The sequence below is a fragment of the Sinocyclocheilus rhinocerous genome, unplaced genomic scaffold (assembly GCF_001515625.1).
Source record: "Sinocyclocheilus rhinocerous isolate Xijiao unplaced genomic scaffold, SAMN03320098_v1.1 scaffold974, whole genome shotgun sequence".
Taxonomy (NCBI): Eukaryota; Metazoa; Chordata; class Actinopteri; order Cypriniformes; family Cyprinidae; genus Sinocyclocheilus; species Sinocyclocheilus rhinocerous.
The window spans coordinates 640,832-667,127 of NW_015627262.1; the positions used below are offsets into that span (position 1 = coordinate 640,832).

Here is a 26,296-nt window from a genome sequence, read left to right on the forward strand (position 1 = left end):
ATATATAATCAAAACGTTATGAATTAAATATTAATTATATAATAAAATATGTATTAGTGATTATTACTTTTGAGTAATTATTTGTTTTCTATTATTTTTAATTATTATACTAATAATTTATACTATATATTATAATATATAATTTCTATAGTAATAATTTATCACTAAAGGTAAATTATAAAATAAAAGTCAAATTTATATAAATACTATAGCAGATGTTCAATATAATATGTAATAATATAATACAATATATGTAATAATATAATACAATAGAATATAAAATAGTTATATATTATTATATTATAGAAAAAAAAAACATGCTTTGTCCACGTTAGTCACAATATGACTATCAGTTTCCTGTTTCCTCTAAATCACCTCCCAAGCCTTCCTTTCATCCTTCCCTTTCTTAACTTCTTTCCTCTTCCACATTCCTCGTCTCCCACATGAAGGAACCATTGGAATGTTACAGCAAATGCAGTGGAATCTGCATGATAAGACTTTTGGCTGATGCCTCAGCCAATAGGAATCGAATTCAACGTGCAATTAGATCTGGCCTCTGATCCGCACACGTCTTTACTTGAACTGAACCAGAACCGCTTGTGCTGCTTAAGTTACTACAAATCATTGTATTTCGACACTAAATATTTTTATTATCATTTACATAACTGCAGTTATCTCCTCATTAATACTAGTTATTTTCCTCACTGTAATACAATGTTTATTATTTAATTCTGTGTTATTGTAGTATCATTATGTATTATTATAGTATTTAATAATGTTTTTAATTAGCTTTTATTTTTAGATTTTTTGTTTTCATTTTAATTTTTGCTTTAGTAATATCTTTATCGTTATTTTAGTTCAGTTTTAGTAATTTTAGTACTTCAACTTAACATTAAAGGCAACATTTCTAATTCAACTTTCATCTAATATATTTTATTTATTTCAGTTATTTCAATGACAAAATTATTTTTAATCTTTCTAGTTTTAGTTAGTGGTTGACTGATGTCATTGAGGCCGATATTTGAGTTTTTTGGCATTGGCATCACCGATCAGTTTTTTTAGAAGGACTCAGTTTTATCAAGAAGGACGTTCAGTCTCTGAAATTGCCTACCCTACCTTTAAAAAAGAAAGTAAAATAGATTTTTTTTTTTTTTGCTGAAGAATGTGGGTGACCAAATAGTATTTTCTTTTCATACTAAGTCAATGGGGAGCAACTGTTTGGTTACCTACTTTCTTTAAAATATCTTATTTTATGTTCAACAGAAGCTTCATTTTATTCATAAGCTTCATAAATAAAATATAATTTTGTAATTTATTCATTTGATTTTGGGGTCAAATATAACTCAGACATTTCTTAAAAGTCCGTGACATGTACTCTAATAGAGCTTTCTTAAGTCAGTACACATGAATATTTCACTTACTTTGTGTTTTCCATAAAAAAGTAATAATGTACAAAGAATTGCACTTCCTAAAAAAAAAATTACTGAATGTAGTTGAATTAACCTGCATCCTTGATTTGACCACTTTCTGTTGCTTAAAATAAGCATTCCCTTCACTCAGTACGCTTTCTGTGCCCTCAGTTCCCCTTTGGTAAATATTTTACATTTTTTCACCATAAAGTACTTCATAACACGTATATACCTGTCGGTTTGAATGTGGCCCATAAGCTCAGACAGATCTACTCATACACAAGGCATCTGGTATGATTTCACAAAGCAGACGGACATATTCAATGCAAAGCAAGCATTGAGTAATTAGGTACAGTATTTTTTCCCCTCTTACACATATAGTGGCATGACTTAAGCAACACATCGTTAGTCATTTTTTTGTGCAACAACACATTCAACCTATTATCATCAGCTGTCTATTGAATAGTGCGGACTTCCTTTATATCTCACCTCTAAAGAGACGTGCATTGTTGTCAATTTTAATTGATTGTACTGAAATAATTAAAGGTGATGCAGTGTGTGAAGCAGCAGCATTAGCCTCATATTTGTAGCATGAGTTGAATATCTAAACCCTGCAGGCCAACCACTCACAGTTCAAACTTGCATGACCTCAAATTAAATTTAAGAATCGTTAACTCGCATTTAAATTGAATGCATGTCAGAGATCATCACTCTTGATACCATTAGCATTTTCCTTAGCACAATCATAGTACGCAATTCCAGCGAGGATGGGCAGTGCTGCCAAAACAACCCAAATTTTCATATTTGATGAATTAGTTGAACAGTTATTAGTACTCTCACTCTAAACTGTAATTCTTACTAAAATCTTTCCGTCTAACCACCCACAGTTCAAGGTTGCGTGACAGTTAGCATCTACGGCGCTCAAATAAGGTCTCTTGCGGCCTGGATGCAATAACACCCTAGAGGCAGACATCTGTCAGGCTACACTCGTCCACTGTACCATAGCCTAGCTGTAGCTAACACTCGGACCCACCTATAAAACCCCACCTCACCACAAAGACATGAAGTAGTGTGTCATGACTCGTGACCACACAGAATCTTTATCCAAGCACGGAAAAAGACACTTTCTCCTGAGTACACTCTAAAATATCTCCCTCCTTGACCGCCACAAATGTGGCTTTGTCCATGCACAGTGCCATTCTGTACAACCTTTGGCTATATGGATACTAATACGATATGTGCAGCCCAGAGGATGCAATTAAACATCATCTGAAGTCACTATAAGTAGTTTTAATGTTTGTTAATTGTGTAATTTGGGTGTAGAAGCAGTACACATGGCAGTGTTAAGGTACTTGTAGTACAGTGTACTTAAAAGTAGGAGACATGTAAGATATGAAAAAAAAAACATGTAATAGCTGTACAGTTTTAGTCAAGAAATCATTAGAAAACAAAAATAAAATTTAAATAACCAATTATTTTGCATACTAGTATAATACTTGTAATACTATTTCTGCAATATTAAAGGGATAGTTCACACAAAAGAGAAAATTCTCACCCTGTGTCGTACAAACCCATATGACTTTCATTCATTTTCGAAATACATATAAAGATATTTTTAATGTAACTTCCATTGGGTCCATTCACCCAAACCAAATCTTCAAAAAGTTCGTAAAGATAGCTTAAAAATAATCCATGTGAATAGGAACTGATTTTATAGGCTCTAATTCACATATAAACACTGATCAACACACATAGAGTACATAAATCCAATCCAATATGGGAATTGGAAGCTCAACTGTATTTTTTTTTTTTCTTTGACAAGCAAGAACAAACCTTGTTGGTGAGTAAACATTGACAGAATTTTAATTTTTGAGTCAACTAACCCTTAAAAAATTGTGTTAATGTGCTATAGTATGCTAGTAAGATAATAAGAGTGGTATGCTAGTATGTTATTCCATATTCAGCCAATGAGTCCAGAAAAAAATGTAATTTCAAAAATCAGTGTCTGATATTACGTTTGTTTCATTTGTTTTTATGGAAGGTCAGGCGGACTGCATCGCATTGTGGCTACAGTATTTCGTCTATTGCATACTGCCTATCCAGTTATTTTATGTAAATACAGCACACCATATTCATACTGCATTCTGCATAAATACTAAATAGAATGTTATTGAATGGTTTCCATAGCTTTGCATTATACATAGCTTAAGACATTAATAATAAGTTGCTTTGGACAAAGCTTTAGATAAATCGTAAGCCACTTCAAGTCACCTTCAATTATATAGCACTTTTAGGGCTGCACGATTTGAGGAAAAAAATCGAATTGCAATTTTTCTGGTTAAAATTGTGATTTGCGATTTAAATGCAATTTTTGAAACAAATTAATAAAAAAATAATATAATAATTATATAAAAATATAAAATAAAAATATAAAAAAAGATAATGACAATACTATTTTTATTTTACAGAAAACTGCAGGGTTACTTGTTAACAGGCCTATAACTGTACATCATATGATACTGTTATGATAAAAATCTTTGACAGTAATATCTTAATTTTTATCAGGAGTTATGTAAAATCAAAAATGGAGTCCATGTCTTTAAAGGGCACCTATTATGCAAAATCCACTTTTACAAGGTGTTTGGATAGAAATGTGTGTTGGAATTGTGTGTACACAGCTATCTTAGAATGATAAAAATCCATCCAGCCTTTTTTTTTAATGTTCATAAAACCAAACCAGGCTCAAAAAACAAGCGGTTTGGATCCTGTCCGCAATATGACATCAATCGGCAATCGGCTGTGTCGCACCCATCGTTACAAAGCGGCTGTGAAAAACTATACAAGTACATAAATTATTCAGACTACCATTCTGAGACATTCTGGTTCATTCGCATTATTGTTTCTTCTGCTGTAGTCTCTCCTTGTTCTGGGTCTGAGTCCGGTTCGCACATGTACGGCTGGATACCGGTCCTCTCGCTTTGTCTGGAAACACGCAAACCGAGGAGCCTTAAAGGTGAAGGTTCTGAAGTCTGTACAGAAGATCCAGACAACCTGGAACACGCAGAAAAAAGGATCGCTGACGAGACAATTCTGAAGTTGTTGGAGAAGATCATAGCAGTTTGGAACACGCAAACGGAGGATCACTGAAGAGAAGATTCTGAAGTTGTTGCAGAAGATGGGGGGCACGAAGCTTGTGGTCGTTGTTGCTGTGGCAGTTTCCAAAACTCCCCAAATTCACTCCTTGCAGAATTTCCTTGTTTCTCAGTAGTACAACAACAGCAGCTTAGCACATCTTGGCTTACCACCTTTTCTTAGCACACAGTAGAGCAATAGCTTAGCACACTTCTTTGTGTTGAAGAAAACACTCTTTCCTGAGAAGGAGGGATTTGCAAGTTGGTGCCTTTCATTTCCAGAATTTTGATTGGCCGATGCTGTCGGAGGTGGCCATGGTATGGCCCCTCTGATATTAGGTCTATTTGCATAGCTTGAAGTCCAACTTTAGAACTATGTCTTTAAAGGGCACCTATTATGCAAAATCCACTTTTACAAGGTGTTTGGACAGAAATGTGTGTTGGAATTGTGTGTACACAGCCATCTTAGAATGATACAAATCTATCCAGTCTTTTTTTTTATCTTCATAAAACCAAACCAGGTTCAAAAATCGAGCAGTTTGGATCCTGTCCGCAATATGACGTCATTTTTCGGCAGCCCCGCCCACCGCTATTGACTGACAGGCGTGTATTACCATATCCTCAGCTCTCAGTGTGTTGTGCCATGTCTGCCATTTGCACACATTTTCCGGTTCAGTTGGTGTCACAGGTCCCACTCGCCTGCTTCGAGTGGGTCTCGAACCCAGGTCTCCGGCGTGGGAAGCGGACGCACTCACGAGGAGGCTAAAGACTGCAGTATCTAGCGTCAGTCGCTAGTGCGTCTCTTGAGACCAGGGGAGTGAGGTTTACCTGCACAGCACCTACTCGCTGGCCTCCGTTACATTGGCATTCTCTCACATTTGCCACATGAGTACCTGTACGAAAAGCAATATTCGAACATTACGTAACCCTTGCACAAATGTAATATTGCATTAGTGCTTATCTTAACGTCTTAACAATATTTGTTTGTGTATGTTGTTTCGTTAAAGCGCATAACATTAGTGAACTTTATCACATACTTTCTGGGTGCCGCATACATCGTTACAAAGCGGCTGTGAAAAACTATACAAGTACATAAATTATTCAGACTACCATTCTGAGACATTCTGGTTCATTCGCATTATTGTTTCTTCTGCTGTAGTCTCTCCTTGTTCTGGGTCTGAGTCCGGTTCATACATGTACGGCTGAATACCGGTCCTCTCACTCTCGCTCATGTTGCTTCTCTGTTTATTGCCATATGCAAAGCAGAGATGTCTAGGCTCCGCCCCCTTCTGGAGTTGGTCGGGAAGTTGCAGCTCATTTTCATGAAAGGGAACACACCCCTGAAACAGCACTTTTTAGACCCGCCCCAAAAATGACACTTTTCAACACGTTATAATAAACGATCTGTATGGTATTTTGAGCTGAAACTTCACAGGCACATTCAGGAGAGCCATAAGATTAATATTACATCTTGTAAAAAGGGGCATAATAGATGCCCTTTAATATGAAATATGAGCCTTTTATACTTCCACTGTGGGGAAAGAAAAAAGGGGGAAAAAAACTCCTGTACACTTATATACACTGAAGAAAAACATGGATTATCATATGTTTACTTCAAATTTCTTTAGAGAGAAGTATTATTTTTCCTCTTTATGGCCAGAATGGGACTGAGTGCACATTACTGAGTGCTAAACTCATGTAATGTCTGTTTCATTCATACTGGACGCCAGAGGGTGCCTTCGCGCAGAAACTCCACAAATGCATCACAGAAGTAATAGAATACATGACGCTCCAGGAAATCCCAAATATGGACAAAGGTATCTAACTATCACTGTAACTGAATTAAAAGAAGATAGAAACGCCTGAACTGATTGAAAACAATAAACCTACGACAATATATGGTTTATCTATGTTCGTCACGCCATCTCGGGAGTGAGATGAGCAGCATTTACTACTGGCGCTATGCATATATTTATTTCATAAAAAATCGCAGCCTTTGTGATTCAATAATCGCTTCAAGCCAAATCGCGATTTTGGTGGATTTCGATTAATCGTGCAGCCATACTTTATACAATACTAATAGTTTCAAAGCAGCTTTACAGTGATAAACAGGAAAATAATGATTCACTGATGCAAACAGAATTCAATTTCACTGTAAAGCAGCTCTAAAAGTACAATAGTAGACAGTTATTATTCAGTTGAAATCAGTTCAGTGTTGATTTATTGCTGAATATTAAGGGTATTACTAAGCTTAGTCAGGGGGGCCAGTTTACCTCTGGCCAGACAAACAAACATGGTGTGGTTTAAGTCCAGGCTGCATCCCAAGTCATAATTGTAGATCATTCAGTTCCTTCTGCTAGAAGATTGTGGTACAGCATATGGGGGGAGTTGAAGCTGGCCATAGAGGTCTTGCAGTCTTCGCTAAGTAGTCATAGAGCATGAAGCACAGTGACTTGTGATAGATTTAGGGTCAGTTCCCCCATTATATTTTTATTCTCAGTCTTTCTATTTTAAAGTAAGCAATGAAACCTATCTCAGATCATAAAATACAAGGGCAAGTTGTTGCAGGGCCTTCACTGCAGAATTGCTACAGCAAACCACCACTAAAAGGTCACGTTGATGCACTTCCTGCCAATGAGGAAGCATCCACAACCTGCAAAATGTGTGAGAAAATAAGCGTGAGAGGTGCTATATCTATTTCCTTCTGAGGCCGCCCACCCTGGCTCTGGCAGCTCTCTTGGTTTGATTCATCACCTGCTTTTGCTGACGTCAACCCAATTCACTGGGTAGCCTAGCTTGCTTGACACCTTGTAGCCAAACCACGCTTTTCCACCAGTTAACTGCAAACATAAATAAAAATTATAGAATTTCTTCCTTACATGAAGAGGCTGTGTTGTTTGTGCGCTCCTAAGAAAGGCCACTTGGATTAGCAATTAAATCTTCTCCATTGACGTTAAGGAGAGTCCTTTGAGACCAAAACAGGGCCTGTATTCATAACATTAGCATGTTTTCTGACGGAACAGCTGTACAAATGCTCAAAGGAAATTACTTTCAGAATGAGGCTCTTAAAATATGGTGTGTATTGCAGTCATGGAAGTTCATTGTTAGCAGTGCTGTTTTTATCTCAATGTAGGCCTATGCCTTTAGTAATCATTGTCATTTGTTACCCTGAGTTACCCTGTGCTTTTTTTCCTCCCTTTCTCCTGTCTTTTCTGCTATCGGACGGCTATGTTTTGATTAGGAAGCATTAGCTACGGTGGCCGAGAAGTGCAGAGCAAATCACAATTCTGAAAACAAAATAACAAATTACAAACGCAAATGCAAGTCTTAAAAACAAAATAACAATTCAGAAAGCACAACAACAATTCAGAAAACATTATATTCCAGTGCCGCAGATGGATAAGTGCGTGTCCTAGACTTTTTGACGCGATCGACCCGGGTTCGATCCCACCTTTTGCCAAATTTGTTTTCAGAATTGTGATTTGCTCTGCACTTCTCGGCCACCGTAATTAGCTCTCAAACCTGTCCTCCTCGGGGCAGCGTGTGCTACTTGCCCTTGTGAAGTAGACTGTAGCTCGAGTGTTTTTGCGCGGAATGGTGATATTAGCTGGATGCGTATCAGTGCTAGCCAGTACTTCCTGCTCTAACACAATGGAGAGGAAGTCAACTAATAGTGCTAGACTCACCGACTTTGCTTTGCTTTTTGAAACCCTGTTAACCTTCTCTCCATCATTTTGTATGCCATGACAGGGCCATTGGGGGCATAACATACACGCGTTGACACTCACATGTATACAGTGTGAAGATATGCTACTTTTTAGTTGATCTAGGGATTGGCAAGGATGGTCAACTAGTTGACTTCTTCCAGCAACTAACTATTTGATTAGTGTAGTAAATTAGTTAGTTAGCTTCAACCCTTGTTAGTACTTGTTAGAAAATTTATTATAGTTTAAATTTATATTAAATGCATTTACCTGAACTTCAGAGTGATTTTTAACCCACTTAAATGGAACTTGAGTACATCTTTATATTGCTATAATTAGCGTGTATGCCAGGGGTGTCCAAACTTGGTCCTGGAGGGCCACTGTCATGCAGAGTTCAGCTCCAACCCCAACTAAACACACCTGAACCAGCTCAAGGTTTTACTAGGCATACTAGAAGCTTCCAGGCAGGTGTGTTTAAGCAAGTTCGAGGTAAACTCTGCTGGACAGTGGCCCTCTTGGACCTGGTTTGGACACCCCTGGTGTATGCAAAACTAAAATATACTTTATAGTTATTTCATTTGAAACTCGTGTGCCTTGTGTTTAAATATATTAAAATATATATTAAAAGTATACTCAAGTACTTTATATGTGCTTTGGTATGTTAGTCAACACATCAAAATAAGTGTTCTTCTTTAAAGCATGACAAAAGATTGTTAAAACAATGATTTAAAATGTTTTTAAATTTTAAATTATTACAAAGTACACTTTTTAAAAGCATACTTAAGTGTGTTAAGAAACAGTCATGAAAGCGTACTCTCTTTAAGTAGCCTACTCTTAAGTGGGCTTTTATTTCATTAGTATTGTGTTACCTGCAAGTACAGTTTTTAAAAAATATACTTATAAGTTTTAAAGTACACAACAAGTGCACATACAATACATTTAAGTGCACTTTTTCACAGGAAATGTTTTTAGCAGTGGTGGTTTAAAAGGGATTAATTAAAAGACAACTTCTCAGAGGGTTGTTAGCATGATGTGCTAACAGTCTAAAATTAGCTGTCATCTGTGGTTAGCAAAGTTGAATAGTTGTCTATTGACTAGTCCATTTTGGAAAAAAAAATGTTGTTTTATACATCCTTAGAATCTTTCCTTGTTCCAACCCCGATAAAGAGTTTGGATATCTTTAAGACTCTGCCTGCTGTAGCTATTTTGTCTGTGCAGGCTAATATAGGTTAAACTGTAAAACCTGGAGCATGAAGATGATTTATGCAAAAAAAATAGTTACTAGTTTGCATAACACTAAAGGACTGCCTTAGGAAACCACTGTGGTGTATCCTACTAGGAGTTTGCTCTGAAATACCAAAGAAGTGCCCTTTGGCAAGCGCATAAATTGCTTGGCTAATGCTCAGCTAAGCTAGCTGACTGATATTGTCTGGGTTGTGTGTACCCAGAATCTGTTTTGCAGATGTTAGGAAAGAAAATTGCCAGCAACCCTTCAGTCATGGCAGACCTTCTTTTCACACAATGTATCAAAACTCTTTGCCTCCAACATCACTTGTGCGCAGGGGCGCATTAATGCACGGGCTTCAAGGGGCTGAAGCCCAGGGGCCTACACTGGAAAGGGGGCCCACTGGCTGCAAGGAAATTATGTTTTTTGAATAATTATTTATATGGGAGTTTGCAGCAGTGACAACAGCATTCTGTAAACAAACTCATTGTTCCATAAATAGTGCTGCTTCAAAGTCTCAATTTTAAATCTGGGGATGGAAAAATAGGAATTGTCCTATTGCTTAAATGTGATCATTAAACTTTATACTGCTGTGATTTAACTAATTAAACATGAACACATCATGTTTCAAAATAAAAACGCAGCTAGCAATCACCAAATAACCCACATTTATGCCACCATGCCGTGTTGTTTTGATCTACTGATGATGAATAATTAATATTTTGTGCGATTTACGGTGTTTAAATCATACCTGTAAACTCACATTTCAGCCAGGAAAGTTTTGATGGCATTTTCCTTTCATATTACCTCCGTATAATGCCCATATTAACGTAGTGTTTACTTTATGTAACGGCTATATAATTCTGCTGTTCCACAAGCGCTACCTTGTGGCAAAGAGTACATTTGCATATTCGCTTATATTAACATTTTAAGCAGAACAGTGTTGTGAATGTTAACTGGCATATTAACAAAAACTAAATTTGACAAATAATTGTTAGGAAGCTTAAAAAAGGTTTTCTGGGGTCGGGAGTCCTACTGTAATGCTGTAGCCCAGGGGCCTTTGGTTATCTTAAGGCACCCCTGCTTGTGCTAGAACACATTATCAAGCTAAATGCTACACTCAGGGAAGGGATCCACTCTTCATGCATTCTGCTTTTTTATATTATGTAAAGTATAGAATTACATGGTTTGGGACGCAGAGATGGAGTTCTAAAGGGAAAAAATATATAAGTGTCCTCAATAAACTCCTGATGATAATTTTTCCAATTAGATAAAAGATGAGAAGATCTATAATTTGAATCACTCATGTCATTCATATCAGCGAGGGTCAGACTGTCATTCAGTTCAAAGTTATCGTAAATTTACTGACTCTGCATGTTAATTTTGCATCAGAATGTTGGTAAATTAGTAGAAAGAGGGGTATTTCATGGATACCAGCATAAACTAGGTTTCTTCCAGGAAAAATAGAGCACATCAGCGAGGAACCCCCCTCACATAAGAGAAAATTGGATTGAGGAGTCGCACACTGGGAGCTCTGTCTAGTAGGCTTCTCCTTGCCCAAAATTCAATTAGTAGGATCCGACATCATTGCATGACACAGGTTTTCTTTTGTGATGGCCGGCCATGGCAGCACGAGTGTGTGATCAGCTGGCTCATGAGCCGATGGTGTGTCAGAGTGGCGTGTTTCTAGATGACGCTGAGAGAAAAAGGGGACGAAAGGACAAAAGATCTGATTCAGAAAAGAAAGAAAAAAACAGTCATGTCTAAATGGTAACTGTCAAAAAATGCATAAAAAATGTAAAACGTTTGTTAAAATTATTGCAATGTTGCCAGCAAAAATTATTATTATTATTAAATACTTATGGTAATATATTATAATTGTAATATAATAATACTATATTTCTTAGTTCTTTAGTGATTAATTTAATTATAATTTAAATAATAATGAAATATAAAATATTAATTGTATGTTTTTAATAATATTAATATTAAATAATAATGTTATTGATGATGATGATGATTATTATTATTATTGTAAAGTCGTATTAAATAGGGGGGAAACAGATTTTCCTTCTTTTTATGTTCTTAGCTTATCACATGCCTGAAATTTGTATTCTATAATGTAGTTTAATAGTCAATAAGAACGTTACACCTAACTGACCAAACCACAAAATCACACTGGTTCATTTTTACACAACTTTGTTCAGAGGTCCACGTTCTGTTCAGGGATTTCCTCTTGAACTGTTACGTTTCCTTAGCTGCTTTTCCTTGGCAACACATTGCAGTTGCCAGGTACGTGAGAATTGTAAAGACGATTGTCATTTCTGCCTCTGTGGATGGTTTTTAATGAAAGCAGATATGTAAATACAACAGGACGCCAGGAGTGTCACATTTCCCCATCCGCCTCTACCTCGCAGGCTGTTTAAGAGCTCCTCTATTGACTTTCAAAAGTAGGCCAGCATGTATTACCGTGATTGTGCCCTGTTGGCTATGATAGCTTATCAAAGTGCAAACACAAGCTCGGAAATCAACACAGGCTTGAGGAGACACAACTGTCTAATGTGCACATTAACGCCCAAATAGATATTAAGATTTTCTTTCTCCACGCACTTTTCCTTATGAGTAGCTTGGGATTGACTACATCACTAGGCCAAAGGGTAGCGGTAACAAGTGTGGTCAATGTATTTAAGTTCAGAATGCTTTGAAGGCCGACCGAGGGATTGTTTGTATTATTAAGCACACAAAATAAGATTAGGCCAACCTGGAGGAAATCAGACGCTAAATTGTTTTTTTTCACCAGCATGAGCCAGGATTACAGAGCGTGATCTTTTTTTGGAAGGAAAATGAGCCCACACTGAAGTCTCGTGTTCCGCTATTGACTGGATGTATTGAGTTCAGCTGGAGTCCAATATTTCATTTCCCCGGAGTGGAATCCGAAACAGAGAGACAGACTAGAGGCCTGGTGAGACCTCGGATGGAGCTGGTTCTGATTTGGGAAACATTCTGATCCCGTGAGTCAGGCGGCCCCACAGACACACATTCAGGCCAGAGTCAGTCACGAAGGACTTGGCAACTATCACTCCAAGCTGGTTTAGTGTCCTATTCTGAAAGGCTTTGAACATTTCACCCCTTTCTGAAAAACACAGACTATCTTTAGTGGAATACTAAAGAGAATTTTTTTTACAGCTTTACTTAAAAGGACAATTCCGTTCTTTACTATGTAAATAAACATTCTTACTGTAGAATTAATAAAAGTGCTTAGGCAAAAACACTTCAGATCATTTTTGGTCGTTGGAGGTTTCCACGAGTAATGAATTTCCGGTTTTACTATGTCATATAACCATACTATAGAAATTACATTGAGCAGGGATTTTTACTGCCAAGGACCCCCATAAATGACGATATCCGGAGCCCCATTTTTAAAAAAGCAGCTTTATTTTGACGCTCATTTATATTGTGTGGGGGGAAAAAAATGTAAAAATGACATAATTGACATTTACATATTTGAAAGACATATTTGAGTAGTTTACTGCATGTTTATCGTTCCGATTTACAAGAAAACCATTGCAGTCTAATACGTAGGTTCTGAACAGACATTGCTGCAACCATGTAATCTAGTGAATTCTGAATAATTCCATTGATAATACATTGCTAAATTACCATTGATAATCTTCATTTTGTTTGATTAATTGTACAGTCGTACCATATTGTGAGGAAGCTGGCGATATGCATCCCAATTGCCAAAGACTTTGATTATCAGGTGTGAATTTTCATCAATTATTTATTCTTCTTCAGCATGCCACTGATGGAATTTACAGGACGTGCGCAACAGGAAGTGGCGAACACAGTATGCCTGCATAGTGCAAACCTAAGAGAAGATTGCTTCCTTGTTAGTGCTGAACACCTGACACTCTGACTGACCCGACTTGGCACGCTATAAATAATTTGCACCTGTGTGTCTGTGCATAAGGATCGAGAAAGAAAAAGTAGAATTTATGCTCTTCTGAATCTCTGTGTGCGTATGCATGACAGGAAGAAAGAGTTTGTGTGTTCACTTCTATTTGGCAATAGATCAATGTCTATTCTCTGCTGAGTACAGAGATATACTCGTGTGGGTGTCTTATCTGTCCCTGTCTCTTTATGATCTCTGTGCGACTGCATAGTCCCGCTGTTCAAAGGCAAACCCTGTGCCTTTCAACCGATAATATGAACCATTGGCATCGACTGCTTTGCAAGTTTGTCTGGGGGCTGAATAAAAAGCCAAACAGCTGAACGATAATTTTAAAACGGACAGAACTTGGCACGGATATTGTTTTTGAGTTTCCAGTCTTGTTGCCAGCTCAGGGAATTCCCTGATGTGCTGCCTAATGAAATGTTGTTGCATAAGAAACAGAACTGTCAATATATTAAACATTTTGATCAAGATAATTACATGATATGGTGAATAATTAATTAAATGAATCACAATTAAACACATATATCAATATTTGCTATAAAAAAACTGTAAATACACAATATATCAATATTTGCTATTCAAAAAATGTAAATACACTACCATTCAACAGTTTGGGGTCTGTAAGACTCAAAAGGTTGTATTTATTGATTAGAAATACTGTTGACCAGAAATATTATTACAATTTAACAATAACCATTTCCTATGTCAATATATTTTAATATATGATTTGCTCCTGGTATGACAAAGCTGAATTTATTTATCACATGTTCCTTCAGAAATCATTATAATATGCTGGTTTTCAGTTTAAGAAACATTTCTTATTATTAATGTTGAAAACCGTGATATCATTTTCCAGGATTCTTTGAATAGAAACTTCAAAAGAACCATATTAACTTGAATATTTTGCAACATTAGAACATTTTGCAACATTTTGCCTTTACTGTCATTTTGAGTAATGTATCCTTGCTAAATAATATAATGTAATGTAATGTAAGACTTTTGAGCATGGCACTGAACCCCCAACTGCTCCCCAGGCACCACAACAAAAATGGCTGCCCACTGCTGTGTGTGTTCACGGGTGTGTGTGTGTGTTCACTACAAACTGCTGTGTGTGCACTTGGATGGGTTAAATGCAGAGCACAAATTCCGAGTATGGGACACCACTTGGCTACATGTCACGTCGCGTAATATAATATAATACAATATAACAGTTCTAACAAAGGGATAAAAGTGCAGGTTAATTTGTGTCTGTCAGGGCTATTATGACAAAGAAAAAAACAAAGAGAGATTGATGATGACAAAAACAGTCATCGAATAGTGTCATGTCTAGTTGGGGACAACTAGTTGTATGCCACCACAAAGTTACAGTATTTGTGAAAGCATAACACATTATAGCATATTAGTGGTCATGGTAGACGTGACACCTCCTGAAAGGCATGAGCTAATTTTTCAAGTCAAATGAGATTACCTTCTATTTGTAAAGTATTTAATTTTTTGGATTATCCAAAATTATGCCTTAGCAAGTGAGTAATAAATATAGAAACCATTTTCTTCCATGGAATTCCCCACAAAAGCACCTTTATTTATTGTGATGTAACAAAACTTGATACCGTCAATTTAGATTTTGTTCATAATGCTAAACTTTTAGTTTTTCTCCAGGGCTAACGCTTCGGAGCAGTTGGGTTCGTTTCCACCTGACTGCTTCAGTTCTGGGGCTTGGGTTATACTTAGTACGTGTGAGACCTGCTGAGCTAGTGATGAGCTAATGACAGGTCTGGGCGCTCTCTCTGTCTCCTGCTAACCACACTCACACATTCTTGATGTCTGTCAGCAGAAAGCAGCACTGTCTACACCAGACATGACCCAACACGAGGCCAACGCTCAAAATGAATGCATAATTAGACCCTCGTTTTATGCTGGACTTTGTCTTTTGAAGGAGATGTGACCGTTGTGAGGAGCATAACTGCATTTGTTGTAACCTCTGCTATCCTTCTGCACAGGTGTCATAGCATCCACTCCCCCATGGCTGCATAAAGCTTTGAAGTCTTTTAGGAATGAGGTTATGTCATCACACATTTTAGGTTATGTCATCACACATCTGATTATTAAGAGCAGGCTGGAAATGGTCTTTTGTGTATTTTAACCATTAGAGAAGCTCTCACATGTGGCTACATTTGAGTCATACAGGCCTTCTTTCTGCTGTCTTTTCCTGGGGAGTTTTCCTTTTTAGAGCACAGAGGACGATTATAGTGGCATTTTAGTTCTGCTTTAGACGTTGTTCCTTGCTTCTGCAGGCCTACAGGTTCTATCATCACATTCAAATCAGACTGCAAGCTTACAGTTCAGCTGAAATACAATTTATTTTGATATTATGCTGATTCGCCACCCTTAGTATTTTGCTCCGTCATGAAAATCATTTGGTTGAACCAGTGTTTTGTTTAGAATTTATTTAGATACTTATTTAGAAGGACCAAGCTCTGTAGATCGGGCTTTCTGCTTAGGTGCTCCGAACCTGTGGAATGCTCTCCCTGTGACCATCTGAGGACTCCACAGACTGTGGATGCTTTTAAATGTGGTCTCAAAACCTACCTTTTTAGCAGAGCTTTTGATTGATTCTTAACATTTCTTTTGTCTTTTTGTTTTTAATTTGTAGCACTTTGGGATTCTGTTTGAATATAAAGAGTGTTATGAAAAAAATGATTATTAATTAATAAATATAATAATTTAATTGTTATATGGTTTATATATATGTTCCAATGCTCAGTTGTGGTGAAATCTGACCTGCAAATTTGAATTGAAAGAACATAAACAATAAAGCCACAGGCTGCAAGCGCTGCATGCACGGAAGTGGATAGATCATATGTATTCACATTTTTGAATTATGAAGTTGATTTTTTTTTAAAGACATCACTGATCATGACGTTATATCCTGTTTGTTGCTATGTCCGAAGAAATTTTGCATGCTAAAAAAATCTAGTGTGACCAAGGCCACCACTGCCACAGTGCACATTCTTTAGTCATTTTTGTGCATCTTTTAAACAACAAACCACAAGCATTGCATTTAAGTGTTAATAGTCCAGTATAAAAACTGTCTAAATTTTAAAGACCCCTGCTGTCAGTTCCATTCCATTGTTCTCAGTTTTTTAACACAAAAACACATCAAAACAGTGCTTAAGAAACATCTAAACCCCAAACCAGCCCAATTATACAAGACTCTGAGTTAAGGCTGACTAGTTGACTAGTCTTTCAGGCAACCCACCATCTATCAGTACTGAATTTTCATTGTTTTAATGTTGTTTTGCTCATCTGTTGTTCTGATAAAGAACTGGGTTTTGATTCCCAATGCTGATGCCTTCAGTAAATCTTGGATGCATAGAGATGGAATGAGAGGGGGAAGGAGTGGTCGCAGTCACAGAACAGTGTGGCCTTTCAGGCTCCTTGGACGAAGGGATTGAAGTAAGGAGGGAGAGAAATAGAAATGGAACTCTGTGTCCTTGGCTTATGGACTGCCCCGAACACATGACCTACACATCTGCCTGTGCAGCTTACAGTGACACGCACACTCACTCAAATACAAACACTAGTGTATGTTAGTGTGTCGCGTAAAATCACTAACATTTTAGTATATAATCAAATATACATATACAACCACATACCTAAGCCAGAAATATACTATATGCAAGCATGCAGACACGAATGCTTGGTCAGTGTATTGCAAGCATGCGTACTTGGCGGAATCCAGCGTCAGTATTCAAGGGGATGATAGAGTTACTTTGAAATATCTGCACTATATTATTCAGGTAGCTAGTTATAAACATGCCAACAGTTTAACTGACTTGCTTGCTTGAAAATCCATAATGCAGTATAAAGGCAAAATACATAACTACACACTTATGGACCAAAATTGTCAGTTTGGTCCGAGCAATACTCGCGCTAACGGCAATTCCCTTTTATCGTCCGAATTTTGATTTAGGCCAATCAGTTGGGCGAATGCGAACAACATTATTATTGATCATGAGCACAACATCCAGCTAGGCAAGAAAACATGCAGTCTTAGGGAAGAAATCTTTCATTATTGAAAGTTAATGTTGTTAAATCAAGGGGATTTTATTTTTAATTTTTTTTTTTTTTAACTTCTAGCATAGGCCTATTTTTAAACTTGAACCTCATTATTGAAGCACAAATTTAAACACCAAAAGCAACCCAGACTAACTGTCTAAGTTCTATTTAATTGAATATTAACATATTCATTTTCATTCATTCAGGCTACATGGTTGCAATAACATTTTAGTCCAAAATTTGAAGTGCCATTGTTTAAAAAAAATGCTTTACTGACTAACATTTCATAGAGGTTCAAATTGTATGCCATATGTATGTATCTATGCAATTACACAGTATATCCACCTCCCACTTATGCAGTCACAATTTACTCAGGCCGATGGTTTGTGTGTAACGTGTGACATTTTTTGTATGCCATTTCAAAAACTTCTTTTTAGAATAATTGTACATAATAGGTTAAGCAAAACAAATGTGATTATTTCTGAGAACCTTTTATACACTTTTTATACATATACTGTGGTATAGTGTAAATATTTTGAGTGTCCCTTATTTTCCTATAAAGAATCACAATTGTCCCTTATTTTCATTTTCTGAAGTTGGCAACCCTAGTCTACACTGAACACACTGTTGTAGAAAGTTGGGCAAGCACATGGACTACGTCAGAAATTGAATATGGCACCAGTTTACTGTTGGCGTCGCATTGGGCCATCACTAATTATAATGGGTTATCTGTAATTTTGTCCGATCGCACTGCTCACGTCCAGTGTAGACACCGTGTAAAGAAAAGTAAAGCTTTTTTAAAAATAATTTTAAAATGTTTTTGCCAAGTTCTTGAAAAATTAAAAAATGTTTATACCATTTTTTAACATTGTTTACATGTCTGCACTGAATGATTCTAAAAATGTATAGTGGTGTAACCATCAAATAAAAAGTAATTAAAGTATATACTTATTTTCCTTACATTTGTAACTTCATCATTGTTTAAAAAAATAATAATAATTGAATGAAATGAAAATGAAATATATTTTTAAGTATTTTTGGTGAATTTAATCATTCATAATATGTTTTTGGGGAGTCACGCCACATGATATCAGGACAGTTATATCACAGTGACATTTCTGAGTTTGTGTAAATCATATGAAGTCATTGTATAATGCCGACAATATTGCCCCTTGTGGCAACACTGAGAATGCATTGTGTACTTGCGCAGCATTATAAATTATGATGAAGCATATTTCTAAATGTAATGACACATAAAATCAAAGAATTTGAGTTCACATACTTTGGTAGAGTATGCATACTTAGATATCCTATATTTAAGTAATTTTCACCCTAATTTCACATAGGGCTGGACAATAATTCAATATCAATATGTATCGCGATATCATTTTTTTAAATAACGGTGATATGATTTTTACCCTTATGTATCACATGCGTGGCATGCTATCAGATGCTACACGTGCAGTACTTACATTAAAAATTCCTTTAAAGCTCTCTGTAAGATTTATACTTATCAGTCCATGGGGCCGTGTTTTACAGAGACATTATAAGGCATATGTAATGTCTAGATGTCCATTATTTAAGGGGACAGTGGAGTGGGCTCTCCTTTGGCTGTAGTTGAGCTCTTGGGTTTGAATCTGTGGTCTGTTTATTCTCTTTGGAGTGAGAATGACTATGGCTGGATCTGGTGCCAAACAGAAGTCTGCCAAAGGAGGAGTGCAGTAGAGCAGCTCTCTCTCCACGCCCAGCTTGGCTCTGTGGCCTGGCATTCCAGTCCATTCCACACACAAACTCAAAGGCTCAAATACACAACCACTGCTTCCTGAAAGACAGGAAGTGAGGCCGGCTTCCTGTGACAGTCCTCTTTCATGTGGTCACTTCCTGGTGTTTGGCTCTTGCTGTTGACTTTCTTCATTGTTCCTGTAGCAGGGGCTTCAAATCGTGTGTATGTAAAATTTGAATGTATGTGAAAACACTTTGAATATGTAATAGTGGTACATGTGAGGGTATGTTGACACATTTTGGACAACCTGGAAATATCAGGGAATTTAAATGGACAAATTTTAATGTGTCATTTCTGCCACAACATTTTAGTACATTTTATTTACAACAGTCATGCAACTATACAATTATTCTCTTTATATGTATATATATATATATATATATATATATAGAGAGAGAGAGAGAGAGAGAGAGTTAAGTTCAAAATATACTTTGCTCAGAAAATTTATATAAAATTTCTTTCATACAATGTTAGATGGTTTTAAAATATTCCTTCTGTAGCCAGTTGTATGCTCCATGTAAATGAAAATTTGAATTTCCAACTAAATTTGAGAAAGTTCAACAGTATGCAACTTGAAGTCAAACTTCCATATGCAAATGTATGAGCTCAAGTGAACATGGCGGCACCTGCAGAAATGTTCACAGTTAAATTAAATTCATTTTAAAACATAACATTTAGGCATGTTGATACATAGATGCATTTTATATGATCATAACAACTACAACTACAGTTACAACTACAGTTTTTTATTATTTCGTTGTGGGCACCATCAAATAATTTCTTCTAAATTATTTATTTATTCATTCATTCATTCATTCATGAATTGATAACTCTACAGTACAGTTATTGTATTAAAGGTATGTTGAATAAAAATATATAACGAAATGAAATAACTGAAATGTGGACAATTTTCAGCACAGCACAATATACTACATTTTCACTGTAGGTCAATATAATTACATGTTTCAGTTGCATAGATGACACGTTGTGTTCTTACTTGATCATAACATTATAGAAATTGCTCAGTTTTATATAATGCCGTCTCGTTGTGTGTACTATTGTGGTATTTGTGAAATGGCAGTATCATTGCAAACCCAAGATTATAGGATCTTCACACAACAAGAGTGATGGTTGGGGTTTAGTATCCACAGGCAGGAATGTGGATTGGGACACTGTAGTTCCAGATGAGATATTAGCGGGCTAGCTGTGATTACATTTGAACTTTGAACACAGTGATTAGCTGGAATGTCGAAGTTCCTGTGTTCTGCCATCACTAATACATCAACTATTGTCAAAACAGGCTAAAAATGTGTCAATCAGGAAGGAAGCTGCAGACCTGCACACAGGATGAGTGCGCTTTGATATCATTTGGGTTCTCTTTGTTTGTTCTCATAGTTTTAGGGACAGATTAAACTGCGGTTTGGAGGAACTCAGTTTGCTTGTGGTATTTAGAGGACACAACATACAGTGCAGCAGTCAAACAGGATAAATGGACTCTCTCATAGCTCCAGTTTGTCATCATTCCTAGGTAGCATCAGAGAAGGAACTGCAGTTTCAATAGTTCACCGCTAGTACACGGACACTTTGATAACACTTTGGCCACATCCAGATGTACTGCTCTGCCAGACTGTTCCCACTCAGAATGCTGTGTTCTGTCCTGGTATTCCCCAGACCCCCGGTGCTCCCATTCACCCAAACCTCTCCATATATCCATCAGTGAATCCTCTTCTAATGTGGTTGTGGTTAAATTTGTCACACTATGCATATTTGCGAACTGGCCAAGACACATTTCACATGACTTTCAAAGTTGTGTTTTAAAGTAGTGACACTGTTTTCATGTCTGCAGTTTTAAGTTCAAAATTGGAACCAGATAGTTAGCGGAGCAATATTACTTTAGTTGGTGCTGTTCTGCTTTGGATTCATGTGTGCATAGCTCTGAATTGTTGTGATTCATTTGATTTTCAGATTTTGCTTCGCTCTGTCAATGCTGACACACATAATGTACGTCATCATAGGATGTTATCTGTAGTTATTCTGCTAATTTGAACCATGTGATGCATACTGCCCGCAACAAAGCTGAGAGATGTTTACGATTGGCTGGCTTTACGCAATTTCTAGTAGTCTAGTCTTTTTCATGCATTTTTTTAAACAAATGTTAAAAAAAAAATCTCGAGGTTACTCCATTTGACTATAAATTTGCTTATTTTGTAAAAAGGTCAAAATATGTGATCGCTTTAAAAACGTACTGACACTCACATTTTTATTTCAGTTTTAGTTGTATTTATTTTAGCACATCAAGTTAAATGAAAATGAGAAATGTTGCATTAGCAATCTGCTGAAATAAAATGTTTAATTTGTAAAATTGTTTAATGAACTTTTTAAAATTGTCAATATCATTTTTGTGCTGTGAGCACAGGGGGTGGAAACTTTAATGACGTAGCCAGAGGGACTTACTAGACTGTCTCATTCAAGAGTTTAATGCTGTGGAGGACTCTCAGAAAGACTGGACTAGGACAGATGCAGCCTCACTAGGATGCAGCCTTACGATTGATAAATTTGATTTGATTAAAAATAATTTTATTCAGAATTAGAAAGACATTGAGAACATAGCCTATACGTTATATGAATTACATTAATTACATTTGATCTTTCAAGATCTGTTTCTCTTGAGCATGTCTGCAACATTACAGTCACTATATGATTAGGATTTAGGATATAGGCTAGATTTACCAAAATGAATAAATAAATAACTGTCTCTGCATGTGCTTCATAAAGCCTTTTAGTTCACAAACAACCGCAACGACCATCTTAAGCTGCCATCGCATCCTGTAACTATCCATTAACAACTCTAAATTAGACACAGGAGGCATTAGGCCAGCATTTCAAAAATCCCCCATTTTCCACCTCTCTAAGGAAAATGGTCTTAATGATTGAGATCACCATGACAACACAGGTAATGCGTCTATGCCAGGCTGAATGTTTACCTGTGTTTGCCAGACACTATGGGATGTGAGCTCATCAGAGTGAAAGAAAGTACATAATTTTTACTACCCTAAATTTGCCCTAGTGCCACAACTATTCATTGGCAACAATAGAATAACAGGCACAGAAATGGCTGTTTTGGTCATTAAGACAGGTTGCTGTTTAAGTGAGATGTTGCTAATTAAGTCAGATCATGTGGCAGTGCATTTATTTATTTATTTTGCACTCCTATAAAGAAACTCCTGTTATTGGTTGAGGGCAGAAACTGACAGGCCAAGCCACTCAAACAAAGCAATGTGCTGAAAACGACAGTGTTTATGCTCTTTTAGTTAATCAACTGGCTTACACATATGTTGAATGGCTTACACATCTGCTCATAAAACTGAGAGGGTACGTCATCTTTAATACCTTCAAATCAATTCATCCACTTTTGAAGGAAGAGGTTCTTCAAGACGGATATATCATTAATAATAGTCTTGGAGCTCTAAACTTGAGGATTACACTTAAAATAGGAATGTCCTTCGTCACTAAAAATAGAATTATGTTTTCATGATTCACACCAAAACATCGAAGGCACTCTCTCATTCTATTTGAATGGACCACTGAGAGCAATCTGTAAATATGTACAAGAATATGTTTATAAGAATGGCCAGTGGTCAAGGAAAACTGTCCTCAAGTCTTCTTTGAATGTCAGAAAATGATGCATATAGGTGAAGGAAATGGTGAGTGGACGTAAGTGGAGGTGAAGAGAAAAAAAGCTTTAATAGAAAACAGCTGCTGTGAGGATTTGCACTCTGCTGATTTACCGTCAGAGGGGAATTTACGGGAACAAAGCAAACTACGAGCATAACACTCACACTTTTTTCTCCTTGCTCTCTCTCTCTCTTCCACAGAACTCAATCAGACACAACCTGTCCCTACATAGTAGGTTTATCCGAGTGCAGAATGAGGGGACAGGTAAGAGCTCTTGGTGGATGCTCAACCCAGAAGGCGGCAAAAGCGGCAAGTCGCCTAGACGCCGGGCCGCCTCCATGGACAACAACAGCAAGTTTGCCAAGAGCAGAGGACGAGCAGCAAAAAAAAAGGTAAAAGCTGCACACCAGACCTGCTGCAATCTCTTTCATAAACAGTACACATTATAGATTTGTGTATACAGTTATTTTTCTTACAAGTTGTTTCGTTCAACTTTATAGCTGGCTCTTCAGGGAGGGGCTGAGGGGGGCGGAGACAGCCCAGGCTCTCAGTACGGCAAATGGCCCGGCAGTCCAAACTCCCACAGCAACGATGACTTTGATGCCTGGACGGCTTTCCGTCCCCGCACCAGCTCCAATGCCAGCACACTGAGTGGCCGTCTCTCGCCCTTTATTGACGACGAACTTGGCGACTCTGATGTCCACATGGTCTACCCAGGCCCTGGGTCAGGTGCCAAAATGACCTCCACTCTCCCCAGCTTGTCTGAAATGTCTGGTTCTCTGGGTCACAGTGGCTCTGAGAATGTGATGGAGAACCTTCTGGATAACCTCAACTTGCTCTCACCTAAGAACCCATCAGTGGGGTCCACAGGGGGGCCTGGGTCAGGATCCAACCAGTCCTCACCCTCTTCGCTCATGCAGGCCAGTCCTGGTTACTCCCCCTACAGTTCCCCAGGTCTGGCTGCGGTCAGCCAGCAGACCCAACAAGACTATCGTAAGTGTCTCTACAGTCAGGCAGGAATGGGCAGCATGTCACCCATGCCGATGCAGCCTCTGCCAGAAAGCAAGCCCAGTTTTGTTTCCGGCCCAGGAACTATGGGCCAGTTTAACTGCACAGCAGGGCTGCTGAAGGAGCTTCTTACATCTGATGGAGAGCCTGGAAATCTCATGCCCTCAGTGGACACGGTCGTCTCCCAGTCAGCTGGAGGAAGTAGATGTATGTTGCCTCCCTACAGCAGTGGACGGAATGAACTTATGGGAGGTGGAGCATCTCACAGCCATACCCTCTCTCATCCACACAATATGCACGGACAAGCCACTTCTCTGGCACTGAATGGGCGATCGTTGCACCCTCTGACCGGGATTGGTCACAGCGGTGCTGGTGGATGCTTGGGAAACGTCAAGTCAGCCATGCAGATGCAGTACGGAGGCTCCAGTCATCTTGGAGGTGGGCTTCCTCCTTACTGCAGTGTCAACAGCAACGGATATGGACGCAGTCCAGGGATGATGCCCCACCAGCAACAGCAACACCTGGAGAAACTGCCCAGTGATCTGGACGGGATGCCTGTGGAGCGATTTGAATGTGACGTTGAATCCATCTTGCATGATACGCTCATGGACGGAGAATCGCTGGACTTCAACTTTGACCCTATGGCCACCCAACAGGGGTTCCCAACTCACAGTGTAAAGACCACCACTCACAGCTGGGTGTCTGGGTAGGAGCTACTTTTATTAAACTTATAAGATTTTAACAACTCAACAGTATCTGAAGTCCTGAAACAGGACTTTCAAAATAACTTTTTGAGTAGTTTTGTAAAACACACATTTAAAAACTTGTGTAGATGATATGTAAAGTGGCCTCTTGGGCAGTCAATGAATTTGATGTCTTTTGATTTTTACAGGTAAAGAACTCTCAACTGGAGAACAGCAGCGCTGAGCGGCTGTCCACACGCATTCAAACACCTCGTCAGGGAACGTAGCCCCCATTTTTCTTTCACTTTCTTCAGCAGAGGTGGCTGAGATACGACCTTACACTGCCAAGCACACTGGCTCAGTACAGAGCTAAATTGCAAGGACGTTTTCTCACATTCAAAAGTTCAAAAGTGCCAAACCAGGTGCCTGTGCTCCACAGCCAAATTGACAAGCTTTATTTTGCTGCCTTCTTCTTGCTGTAGAGAATCAGTCGTCAAATCAGGGCAATGAAAACCTGAGGCCCTTACATCTGCTGCAACACAAACTTACCAATGTCCACACCAATTTTCAGTTATGATTTTACAGCCGCATTTCCATTAAGGGCAAACTGTGATAAGGTATAACCATCAAATCCAACACCAGGCAGCACACCTCAAGTTCATTCGATACACCTCAGAAGTGACTCCCAAGGTAATAGCTCATTCATTGTTGTGCTGTCAGTTCAAAACCCTACTCTGCAATTTTTGCCGAGGGTAGCACATTCATGCTGTGCTTCATGGAGACTCCATGATTGGCCTTAATGGGAAGAAAAACTGGAAAAAGGGTAGGCAGGAATGACTGTAAATAGATTTATTTAGAAATAGTCCTGCACAAACATGACCTTGAAAACGTTAGGGAAATTGTTGCAGACTGGTTGAACTACGTCACATTCAGTACATCATTACACTTTCATTTCTGTCTTGTAACACTTTCATTCTGTCTCAGCATATTTGATGTAGGGCAGATGTACTACATTTCTAACGAGTGTGTTACTATCAACTGGTGTACAGAGAGTTTACACAATGATATCAACAATCAGGGCAACAGATTTAATGTTGTTTTGTAAATCTGAGAGAAACTGGACTTGTCATTTTACATTTTGGTAGGCTTACATGGAATAGTATTTCTCATCTGAATTATATACATCTTTCCACATTTCTTGTAAATACATGTAATATATATATTTCAAAAACTTATAAAGTAGAAATATAAGAAGACTATTATATATAGAAGTTTTTTCTTTTGTATTATCACAATTATTCTTATTGCTGTTTATTATTGCCTTCAGTTTGAGATTTTTATTATTTAAAGAAATAGTTCACCCAATAATAAAAAATGCATAATTTACTAAAAATGTAACATAATTTTTTTCCAAACCAATTTATTTATTTTGTGAAACGCAAAAGTTGACATTTTGAACAATAACCTGGCTGCTCTTTGCCATGTAATGAAAATGAATGGGGACTAAGTCTGTCAAGTAGGGTTGTGCCGATAGACGATAGTATCGTGTATCGACGATAGACAGAGATATCGCCTGTGGCTGATGCCTTTGACGATAGCAAGACGATTATTATTATTATTATTATTATTATTATTATCAGGCTAGTAATACTATCTAATTAATA

The 26,296-nt window shown here is 37.6% G+C and overlaps 1 protein-coding gene across 1 annotated transcript in view; it reads left to right on the plus strand.

Moving 5' to 3' along the window:
- LOC107726642 (forkhead box protein O1-A-like) overlaps positions 1 to 25,955 on the plus strand; it is a 42,396-nt gene extending 16,441 nt beyond the window's left edge. The window contains exons 2-4 of the mRNA XM_016536307.1: positions 23,142 to 23,333; positions 23,442 to 24,655; positions 24,842 to 25,955. Coding sequence (XP_016391793.1) covers positions 23,142 to 23,333; positions 23,442 to 24,655; positions 24,842 to 24,845 — 1,410 coding nt within the window. The 3' untranslated portion in view covers positions 24,846 to 25,955. The remainder of the gene's footprint in view (positions 1 to 23,141; positions 23,334 to 23,441; positions 24,656 to 24,841) is intronic.
- The last annotated feature ends 341 nt before the right edge of the window (positions 25,956 to 26,296 follow it).